A 12,516-nucleotide genomic window follows, 5' to 3' on the forward strand; every position below is an offset into this window, starting at 1 on the left:
TTGTCAAGATGAGATATATTGTGTATCGTTATACATATTATCAATATGAAATATGTAACACCATATATATTTTAAAACAATTAACCCATTAAGTTGTAGACATATGTGTCGAATTTTTTTGCTTTACGTTGTCCGGTGATGAATTGTCGGGAAAATGAAATTTCAAATGGGTGATCATCATATTATGAAATGAATGTGGTGGTAAAAAGAATTAAGTTAGAGTTTTAGGCCTAAGGGAGCTTTGATAATAAAAATTCTAGTTCACAATTATTACAAGAAAATTATTGAGAGTGACAAGGACAAGGCAGTGTGAACCTGATCATTCGTATGTGTTCCCTAATCAGTGTTACTGTATAACTAACTTTCCATTAATTAGTTAGTTAGTTACAATTAGCTGTAAGTCGGTTAGAATAATTAAGTGTGATTAGCTATCACAACTACTATAAAAGAGGAGATCTACAATGTAATTAAAGATTGATTAAATAACAAAATATTCTTCTCTCTACTCTTTTTCTTCTTCTTCGTCTTCTTCTTCACTATTCATAAATAACTACATGGTATCAGAGCTATATCAACTGATATTCCTAATTGAATAAGACAATCAACAATTCCACTAAGATTGATCGCAATTGTGTAAAGAAACGCAAATGACGAACAGTACAAATGCTACAACAGTTTTTGGCCCAAATGCAGAATCAAGTTCAGAAAATGGAGCTGGAAATCTAACTTCAGCAATTGATTACAATCATCCCCTCTTTCTTCACTCATCTGATACAAGTTGTAATCACATCATTTCTTTTCAATTAGTTGGTTCTGAGAATTATTCGATGTGGTATAGATCGATGAAGGTAGCCCTGTTAGGAAGAAATAAAATGGGGTTAGTGGATGGATCATGTCCAAAGGATAAATTTCCAAGATTAGAAAGTATCTGGGAGAGGGTAAATGTTGTTGTATTATCTTGGATCATGAATTCTGTAGAGAAAGGGCTTCTTGGAAGCATCATGTATGCAACATGTGCTAAAAATGTCTGGGAGGATCTATATGAAAGGTTTAACAAGATAGATGGGTCAAGAACCTTCAATTTACATCAGGAGATTGTAACTATAACTCAAGGAACAAGTTCTGTGTCTGTTTACTTCTCAAGATTAAAAGGGTTGTGGGAAGAATTTGAGGTTGTGGTGCCTACCCCGTCATGTGAGTGTGACAGATCCAAAGAGTTTGTAGTACATTTGCAAAAGCTCAAATTATTTTAGTTTCTTATGGGCTTAAATGACTCTTACTTACGAGCAAAGTCTCAGATCTTGTTGATGAGCCCACTTCCATCAGCAAATAAAGCGTGTTCAATGATCATGTCTGATGAGAATAAAAAATTAGTAGTGGCTACAACAAGAATATTAGGGTCTAACCCCAATTCTGGTCAACAAGCGCATGAGTTAGCTATGTACTCGAGAAATGGTGATACTCATAAGTTCAAGAAGAATGAGAACTTGTATTGTGATTATTGCAAGCTTAAGAATCACACTAGAGATAAGTGTTACAAGTTAATAGGGTATCCCGAGGTTTTAGGTTCAAAAAGAAAGAGCCTAACACTGCATATAATGCAATGTTGAAAAGCACAGGGCCTTAGGAACAAGTTCCTCACAAACATCTGACTACATGTCATCCTACTCAAGTCAATACAAGTGACTATGGGCAGTCTTCAAATGAAGGGAAAGATCAATTAGAAGCTTGTCATCTGTCAAAGGATCAATATCAACAATTACTTCAATTTCTAAACAAAGCTCCAAAACAAGTGTATTCAGCTAATGTAGTAGGTAATGGACCACGTACAGACACTTGTTTCAACTCTACTAAAAATATGGTTCTATTCCTAGTTGGATTATCGATACAGGTGTTACTAATCACATGGTGACAGACCTGAGTTCTTTAAACAAGTCCACTGTCCACAAATCTGATAAGCCAAAGAAAGTACATTTACCAAATGGGGATGTTTCCTTAGTTGAATTTATTGGCTCAAGTGTCCTTCCTAACAATGATGTTGTCACTGGAGTTTTCCAAGTACCTCAATTTAAATTCAACTTGTTATCCATATCTAAACTCACTAAGGAACTACAATGTTCTGCTACTTTTTTTCCTAACTTCTGTGTATTTCAAAATCTCTCACATGGGAAGGTGAAGATGATTGGTAAAGAAGATGGTGACCTATACATACTATCAAGCAATACAAGTCCAAGAGATGTCAATATTGCAATTAGTTGTTATGTTCCTTTACTAAGAATAGATTCTAAACTAGATATAGACTTGTGGCATAAAAGATGTGAGCATGTATCTAGCTCATTATTAAATAGAATGTTGTCTTCAGATTTGAGTAGTATAACTGAAACAATTAATAAATGCAATGTTTGTCCTTGTGCTAACCAAACAAGGATACCTTTCATAGTTAGTACATCTAAAAGTTCTGCATGCTTTGAATTAGTTCACATGGATCTATGGGGTCCTTATAAAACCCCCACTCATGATGGAAATAAATACTTTCTTACTGTTGCAGATGACATGTCTAGATATACGTGGATATTTTTGTTGAAACTAAAATCTGATGTTAGTACTATTATTCAACAATTTCTAGTACATGCTAAAACACAATTTGATAAAACTATTAAGTGCATAAAATCAGACAATGGTACAGATTTTTTGAATGGGTTGAGGCAATGAAATCTGAGATTGATGCCTTTGGATAAATACATGTCATATGACAAGGTAAATGGGTTGATGCCTTAGAGTTTTAGGCCTAAGGGAGCTTTGATAATAAAAATTCTAGTTCACAATTATTACAAGAAAATTGTTGAGAGTGACAAGGACAAGGCAGTGTGAACCTGATCATTCGTATGTGTTCCCTAATCAGTGTTACTATATAACTAACTTTCCATTAATTAGTTAGTTAGTTAGTTAGTTACAATTAGTTGTAAGTCGGTTAGAATAATTAAGTGTGATTAGCTATCACAACTACTATAAAAGAGGAGATCTACAATGTAACTAAAGATTGATTGAATAACAAAATATTCTTTTCGTTATTCTTCTCTCTACTTTTCTTCTTCTTCTTCTTCATCTTTTTCTTCTTCACTGTTCATAAATAACTACAATAATATTTTAAATAATCTCATACGTGATCTAACTTGAGAAGATTATATCTTCTGATCTGTAATGAAAACGTCCTAATATCTATGATATTAAATATAGTTTAGTCCAGATTTCAAAACATAAAATCGCTTATCATGTCAATCCGACATCAAAGAAAAAAAAGTAATTATCATTTTATCTATAAGTTTAAATTGTATATATATATAAGGATGTTGGAACTTCAAGTATATGAAAGTATTATCTACAAGACCTCTCACAAAATGTGTTGTTAACAGAACACTCAATTAATCACACAATAATATTCCTCCAACTAAGAAAAGACCATTGAATCTTGGTTCAAATTATTCGATCATGCATAGTTATGATTTTTTTTTTTGGAGATATCAAGGTTTATTCAAAATATCTCAAGCAACTTGATTATAAATTTTTGGAGATGTTTCGAAACGATTGAAGATTATTTTTTATATATAAAAAATTCAATATTGAAGACCTCTATCTTCCTTACATATCTTTATATATCAATGAATATCCCTTGTATATCTTTGTATATGTTTCATGTATATCCATGCAACTCTTATATTTCATGTATATCTGTGTATAATCATGAAACTCTATATGTGATATACAGTAATACACACGATATACATAGGTTAGTTATATGAGATTTTTTGTGCGTTTATAGTAGAAAATGGATTTTTTTTTCTTTTTCATGAGGATGGTGCAAATATTGAAGACACAATAGTTAGTTAGTAGTTATATGACGTGGCAAAGTAGTTAGTTAGGGAATCAAGTTAGTTATAACTGATCCTTTCTGTTAAGCTATGAGAAAGAGATGTATATATATGTACACGTAATGCTCAGTTGAGATATTATTAAATACAACACACATTTTATTTTCCACATTATTGTTCTTCTTCTTAGAATAGAGTATTAGAAAACCTCCATTAGAGGTGTTAATATGATATCAGAGCAGGTGACTGAATCAACATCAATGGCTACGGAGTTGGTTATCCCCTACACTCATCCTCTTTACTTACATTCATCTGATGCTCCAGGATCTGTACTTTGTCCTGTTAAGTTGACAGGGACAGAGAATTATGGATTATGGTGGATATCAATGAGAATTGCTTTGCAAGAAAAACGGAAGTTAGGATTTGTGACAGGGACTTGCAAGAAGGCAAGCTTCGAGGCTAAGTATCATGACCGGTGGGACACCTGTAATGCAATTGTTTTGTTTTGGCTCATGAACATTGTTGCTCCTAGCCTCTTGAGTGGTATTGTGTATGTGTTTGATGCATCTCTTGTTTGAGAGGATCTGCAGGAACGATTTGATAAGGTCAATCATGTAAAGATCTACCAATTACTAGGGAGATAGCTACAATTGCACAATGAACTGATACTGTTTCAGTCTATTTCACAAAGTTGAAGGAATTGTGGGCTGATTATGATACGATGGTGATATTTCTGAGTTGTGAATGCCCAAAATCGAAGGATTATGTTGAGCATTTGAGACAACAACAACTGATTCAATTCCTTGGAGGATTGAATGAATCACATTCTCAGGCGGGGAGGAAAATTCTTATGAAAACAACTGAACCAACTCTTAATCAGGCATATGCGATGATAACAGAGGAGGAGAGTTAGAAATATGACATGGATCACAGTACTGTGGGGATGAAAATTGTAATTGAAGAAAATGATGTCACGGCTTTTTTGACTGATAAACAACCTTCAAAACCTAGATACAAGAATCTTAATGTATTTTGTGATCACTGTAAGTCGAAAGGTCATGTGAGGGGTGATTATTATCAGCTTATAGGATATCCTTCATGGTTCAAAGGAAAGAAGAAAGAGGGATGCAATGTACAGTACAATACACATGTTTCCTCTCAGAATCCTCAATTGTTTAATTCTGAATATGGTGTTCATAATGCGAAACATATGATTGCACCATCTTATGGAAATTTACCTTTTCCTCAGAATCATAATGCAGGTGAGATCTGTAAGCAGGGTGGAGGACATGGTCACAGATCTGGTGATTCTACTTGTTTCTTTCCATCTGCATCTCAGGGATCTGGTGGTTACAGTCAAGTTGCAATGGAAAATTATTCTCCTGGACATGGAAATGCAGGCATTTATGGTCATGGAGGAGGAGTAAATATGGCTTTCACAGGAGAAGGTCATCATGTTTCACATGGATCACAGTCTCCAGATGTTGCAAGTATCAAGTATATAATTCACCTGGTTCTAGGTGGATAGTTGACACAAAAGCTACTAATCATATGGTATCCACTCACACGTTGCTTTATGAGACTTAAAATATATCCCCAACTGAGTCAAAGAAGGTTCATTTACCTAATGGTCAACAAATATCCATTGCTCTCATTGGGAAGTCTAAGCTTGAGAGGAAACATATCTCATGTTTTGTACATTCCTGATTTTAATTATAACTTATTATCAATTTCTCAACTGACCAAAGAACTTCAGTGTTGTATAGTGTTTTATCATGATCATTTGTATATTGCAAGACCTTCACACTGGGAGGTGAATGGGACTGGTAATTTCAAGAATGGATTATACTATTGGTCACACAATGTTGGTCCTGTTGCTGCACCATCAACTGCTCTAAGTATGATGGACACTGCTGATTTGTGGCATAGAAGATTAGGATACATTCCTCACAGAATTTTTCAACAAATGCACTTACCACATGTTTCATCTACCTCATAACAACCCTCTTGTAGTATTTGTCCTTTGGCAAAATAGACTAGATTACCTTTTCCTCAAAGCACTAGTAGATGTAATGGTGTGTTTGACTTGATGCATGGTGATGTTTGGGGTCCATATAGAACTCCAACTTCTGATAGTAATAGATATTTTCTTACATTAGTAGACGATTGTAGTAGGATGGTCTGGATATTTCTCCTCAAACTGAAAAGTGGTGTTTCCATTGTATTGAAGGATTTTCTTGATCTAATACACATATAGTTTGATAGTCATATCAAAGTATTCAGAAGTGATAATTGTTCTGAATTTTTTAACTCTCATTGTTGTGAATTGTTTAGAGCTGCAGGTATAGTTCATCAAATTTCTTGCCCTTATACTCCTCAACAGAATGGAGTAGTAGAGAGGAGGCATAGGCAAATTCTTGAGGTTGCAAGGGCCATTAGATTCCAAGCCAATTTGCCTATCAGGTTCTGGGGTCTATGTGTCCAAAATGTTGTGTACTTAATCAATAGAATTCCATTAACTGCACTTTCAGGGAATTCTCCTTTTGTTGTGTTCTTTGGAAGGGAACTTTCTTTGCAGCATCTCAGAGTTATGGGGTGTTTATGTTATGATGTTAATCATAGTACACATGGGGACAAGTTTGGTGCTAGATCCATTAAGTCAGTTTTCTTAGGTTATTCTGCTACACATAAGGGGTACAAACTTTATAATCTTTCCACCTAATCTTTCTTTATTAGCAGGGATGTTGCTTTTAGAGAGAATGAATACCCTTTTCAGCAAGACCTTGAGTCCACAGAACCTACAGCTTATCCTATCCTTGACATGTTTGATTTTGATGACATTCTAATTGACAGGCCTAAGATACCTGTTTCTACCATCAATGAAGCACTTGAGCAACCTTATATCCCTTAGCACCTCCTCAACCTGATATTTTTGAGACATAATCGAGAAGGTCAACTAGATTATCTAAGCCTCCTGGTTGGTTACATGGTTTTGCCCATAATGTTTCATCTTCTCCTTCTAGTTCAATGCATTGTTCTACTGCTCATCCCCTTTATACATATATGTCTTATGCCTCTATAACTCCTAGTCATTGTGTCATTTTTCTACTGTAAGGGAACCTGCTTCTCATGAAGAAGCTATACGCAATCCACAGTGGATTCATGCCATGGATCAGGAGCTTAAAGCTTTAGATGACAATCATACTTGGCAACTGGTTACCTTGCCTCCTGGGAAGAAGGCTATTGGCTATAAATGGGTCTATAAGGCTAAGTTCATGCACAAGGTGAGGTGGATAGGTACAAAGAAAGACTAGTAGCTAAAAGTTACACATAGTAGGAGGGGTTGGATTATCAGGAAACTTTTTCTCCTGTTGTCAAAATGATTACTGTAAGGGTGGTTCTATCTCTGGCAGCTATGAATGGTTGGGTTTTACATCAGATGGATGTCTTTAATGCTTTTCTGCAGGGTGATCTAGTTGAGAATGTTTACATGGTTCCTTCTCTTGGTCTGTTAAGTGAGAAGGAGTTGTCCAAAGTCTGTAAACTTCAGAAGTCACTTTATGGTTTGAAACAAGCTTATAGGCAGTGGAATTTGAAGCTATGTGAGGCACTTATAGCTTCTGGTTTTGTTCAGAGTCACCATGACTATTCTTTGTTTAGAAAGGGCTCTGGTTCTGACCTGGTCCTCATATTGGTTTATGTTGATGATCTTTTGATCACTGGTTCTAGTTCTCAGTTGATTCAAAAGACCAAGTCTATGCTTCAAGCTCATTTCCAGATCAAGGACTTGGGGGAGATGAGATACTTCTTTGGTCTTGAAATTGCTAGGAATAAGGAAGGCATTGTTGTGAACCAAAGGAAGTTTTCCTTGGATCTTATTTCAGACTTTGAGCTAGAAGGAACCAAACCAATCAGTACTTTTTTAGAGGTTCACCAGTCAAGAGTTTGACATGCATTATGAGCCTCATGAAACACATGAAGATGTGACACTTAGTGATCCCACATGTTATCAGAAATTGGTTGGTAAGTTGCTCTATCTCACAATGACAAGGTCATACATCAGCTATGCAGTACAAAACCTTAGCCAGTTTATGCACAAGCCAAAGAAATCCCACATGGATTGGGCTTTAAGGGTGCTAAGGTACTTAAATAATGCACCAGGTTTGGGGATCATATTGTCATCTAAAGCTTCCAAACAACTCTCAGTTTACTATGATGCTGACTGAGCTACATTTCCTATGACCAGAAGATCTGTGAGTGGCTTTGTTGTGAAGATTGGAGACTCTTTGATTTCATAGAGATCAAAGAAAACAAAATACAGTTTCAAGGATCTCAGCTGAAGCAGAATATAGGAGCATGGCTAATGTTGTGGCAGAAATTGTTTGGTTAATAGGCTTGTACAAATAATTAAAGGTGGAGTTGGAGTTGCCAGTCAGATTATTTTGTGATAGTAAGGCAGCACTGCAGATTGATGCTAATCCTATATACCATGAAAGGACAAAACATATAGAAATTAACTGTCATTTCATTCGAGAAAGTATACAAGAAGGTGTCATTCAAACAAGTCATGTACAATCTAAATTGCAGTTAGCAGATGTGTTAACCAAAGGGTTAGGGAGGACTCAACATGATGTTTTGTTGTCCAAGCTTGGTGTATACAATCTGTTTGCACCATACAGCTTGAGGGGAAGTATTGAAGACACAATAGTTAGTTAGTAGTTAGATGACGTGGCAGAGTAGTTTGTTAGGGAATCAAGTTAGTTATAACTGATCCTTTCTGTTAAGCTATGAGAAAGAGATGTATATATATGTACATGTAATGCTCGGTTGAGATATTATTAAATACAATACATATTTTATTTTCCACATTGTTGATCTTCTTCTTAGAATAGAGTATCAGAAAACCTCCATTAGAGGTGTTAATAGGAAATGATTCTAAAGATTGGCATTGGAGTTGCAACGACTTGGAGCTCCGAAATTTGGGTAGAAGTCCAAAAAAATAGTTTAATCCGATGAACCAGTTAATCATGTCAATCAATAAAATAGACAAATTAATTAGTTAAATCAATTGGAGAAAGCAACGTGATTGTTATGTAATTCATTGCCCTAGATCAATTTCAACCTATCGAGAACATGAAATATGTTCTTTCTAGGTTAAAAGTTTGTTATTTCTTTTCTTTTTATTTTAGTTAGTGTATAATTATGAATTTGGATTCTATATATTTCTTGTTTAGATAATTATATTTGCATTTGTTGAAGTTTAGTTGAAAGTTAATCACAAGTCTCTATGAGTTTAACATCCGACTTTGAATCACTTTATTATTACTTGATAACTATGTACCTTTGCGTATGTGTTTGGCTGCAACAATTTTTTGCTATGATTGATTTTGGCATGCTACTTAATTGGATCGATATATATTTTAATTTGGCTTCAACTGACAATTAAACACTTCAATTGTGATAATGCACATCTAGACACATCATCTCGTCCTCATTAATTATTTCTTGTGGACACTCGATGCTAATATGGCACATAAATAATTTGGAGGTGTTTAGACTATCATTTTGTAAGTTGGAGTGCTCAACTGACTCCATGGAAATGAGTCAGAGTGTCTAGATGTGTATCCTCAAATTTAGAGTATCTGATTGTCAATTGAGACCAAATTAAGCTCATCTATGTTTTATGGCATTGACTTATATGTCAACATCCTTTTAGTGTTCTATGCAAAATAAAATTTGAATAAAATGACATTTAAATCGTTAGTTGTTTTCTAATATAGTAAAAAGATATAAAATTTAACACTTTTTTATTTCACTTCTTGGAACGTTTACATATTGGAATTTGGAGGGGGGCGTTACTTACCACCTTTACCTCCAAAAATGCAAAACATTAAAGTTGGCTATAAATAGAAAAAGGGTCTAAACATTGCAACCCTCAATAACTTGTTTCTTTTCATAAATCTTAGTTTGTTTTCCTGCAATTTTTACGGATTTGTCCATTGGTTCCAGTAAGAGGGCTAAGATTTCCCATTTTCACCATAGCATTTGCGAAATCAGTGGAGAAAGTCGCGGAATTGGAGCTATAAGTGTTAACTATTGAGTCAGTAGATCCTCCATTAAATAACACTTGATCAGAATGAAGAAGGCCCTTTTGAATTTGCAAGTTCTTGTAGTAAGCATTGTCAAATGAAGTTGGGCTTGTGATGTCTAGTGGGCTAAGATTGTTGTCACCACCACTTTGTGGACAGTTTGCTTTTACTGTAGTTGCAAATGAGGCATTTATATTGGCTTCATTGTATAGGCGCGTTCTGAAAGTAGTACATCGCGCTTGGCCTATTGTGTGACTTCCTGAAATATTCCAAGAAATTAAACATCTATGTGACAAAGTAGAATCATACACTCTCCGTCTCAAAATATTTATCGTATTTTTTGTTTACATGTTTCTTAAGAAAATATTACTCCTTAATTAGGAGGTGTATTTGACTATTATAGTCTCATTTATGTCTTAAATGACAAGAATATTTTGAGACGAAGGAAGCACTAAATAAATAATTGGTAAAGTTGAGGACAAGTATGAAAAGCTTTTTGTCAAAGATGAATAATCAATTTGCTAGGAATATTATTTAATGGACATACTGACAATAAGTAACAAACAAATGACTATATATAATTGACGGTTTTTTAAGTAATATAAATGAACAATGAAAAGGACGTTTACTCTAATAATGTAATATAATTTGCTATTGCAAGTTATTTACTATATTATAATTTAAGGTTAATTACCTTATGCAAGCTAAACAAGCTACAACATGCAAATGAGGCATAATACCATTTTTAACATGTGGTAACTTGTTTAGTTACCATTTTTATCAGGTAACCAATTACTTTATTAAAAAGATTTACTCGTAAATATTAATTTGATTGTGTAAATATTTTTTACTAGATGAGTGTAGAGAACTTATTCACGTTAATTAATAGTTTTGGTTAAAAATAAAACAAACCTGAGAGAGCGACCATTTCCCTAGCGGTTAAACCTTTGTTAGAGAAGGAAGAAATGAGTGCACTGAGGCTCGAAGTTGGTCCAGGAAGATTGCTGTTTGCTGCACTCAAACTTGCAGTAGTTGAGTCTCTTCTGCCTAGTAAAACAGTCCAACTAGGGCCACCAAGCTAACAAAATCCACAATTTATTCATTTTTCATTTTGAAAACAAAAATTACTATTTTTCAAATTTCAAAATAATGGTCAAGTCCACTTACTTTGACAACAGAATCTCGTGCTGCAACAGCTAAAATATCTGCACAAGATACAATGCCAGCACAAGAAGACTCCACTTGAGTTTTGATAGTGTCTATCACATCAAATCCTCTTATCGATCCACTATTTGGTCCAGCGGTTTTCTCTCCCGTAAAGTTTGATGTATCATCTAGTAGCACCGATGCATCACAACCCTGATTCAATTAAGTAAAAAATGTCACTTATGTTTAATTTATTTCTCGTCAAAGTAAAGTTGTTATGAATATACATTAATTGGTCACATATTAATTTAATTAGTGTATGTCACATTAGTCGTTGCTTGTCATCTCAGTGTTATCTTAATCTCATCATCATCTATAGTAGCTTCAATAGTAACATAGAGAAGAAGACAAGAATTATTAATTAGTTAAGATGTTATTTCAAGATTATAGAACTTATTTGTAAGTCAATGGCCTGTAAGTCAAAATACACACACACGCACTTAATTAGTGGTCAATATCAATGTCTTATACCATACCTACCTAGTGCTACTATAATCTCAAAAAAAAAAAGCAACTATTTAAGTTTCATATATGCCACTCAATCAACTATGCTTCAATCTCAAATTAGACAGGTTCAACACACACAGACGTATCCAATACATAACCTATGGGTTCAAGCGGAACCCATAGATTTTGACATGGCCTATGTATATATGTGCTAAAAAATCCACTAAATATGTACAAAAGGTCATATTAATTAGAGTGTTTTAGTCATCTATCTATATGAGAAAAAAGGAAATTTTCTTGTTTTCACGAACATATGTATGCATGCATGGACATTAATTATGAAACAAGAAAGTTATTTATTAGCTAGAGAAGGAAATAAGGTTAAAGGTAACTCGCATTAACAAAACAATCATGGAAATGAAGACGAAGTAACGAAGCCCCCATTCGAGCCTCACTAGAAACAGCAGAATTCACCGCGGTTTTAATAACCGAGAGGACATTTGGGCACGATGAAGAGTAGAAATTGGCGGACAAGGATTGAGCAGAGCTCAATCTAAGAAGAAAAGGAAATATTATTAGTAATACCAATGATATGCTAGCCATAGCTACTAAAAAAGATAGAGTAGTAACTACTAAGTAGAAAGAAAATTGCTTTTGCTTCTTATTAGTGTGTGTAAGTTGCAATATGCCCCTTCACATATTTATAGTAGTTTGAGTCCACCCAATTATATTGTCCAATTTATTATGTGTAACTTTTCGTTTTTTAATACTTTGTTTGTCATTTTTGTAATTTTTTTAAAATAATAAAGTGCATATCAATTATTGCAAACTTGCTTGACTGGAAATTTGTATACCAAGATATTTTCTTTAAAGCTTTCGGGTGTGTTTGGCACGAGGTAAAGTAC

General features: G+C 34.3%; 1 protein-coding gene across 1 annotated transcript; it reads right to left on the reverse strand.

The window, feature by feature from the left end:
- Positions 1-9,668: 9,668 nt before the first annotated feature.
- LOC125871603 (cationic peroxidase 1-like) lies at positions 9,669-12,298 on the reverse strand. The gene is made up of 4 exons (XM_049552233.1): positions 12,008-12,298; positions 11,126-11,317; positions 10,871-11,036; positions 9,669-10,217 (listed from the first exon to the last, which is right to left on the reverse strand). Exons 1-4 carry the CDS (start codon positions 12,212-12,214, stop codon positions 9,832-9,834), a joined length of 951 nt encoding a protein of 316 aa, XP_049408190.1. The 5' UTR covers positions 12,215-12,298; the 3' UTR covers positions 9,669-9,831.
- Between the last annotated feature and the right edge of the window lie 218 nt (positions 12,299-12,516).

The sequence above is a fragment of the Solanum stenotomum genome, chromosome 7, assembly GCF_019186545.1.
Source record: "Solanum stenotomum isolate F172 chromosome 7, ASM1918654v1, whole genome shotgun sequence".
In the NCBI taxonomy this organism is placed as follows: domain Eukaryota; kingdom Viridiplantae; phylum Streptophyta; class Magnoliopsida; order Solanales; family Solanaceae; genus Solanum; species Solanum stenotomum.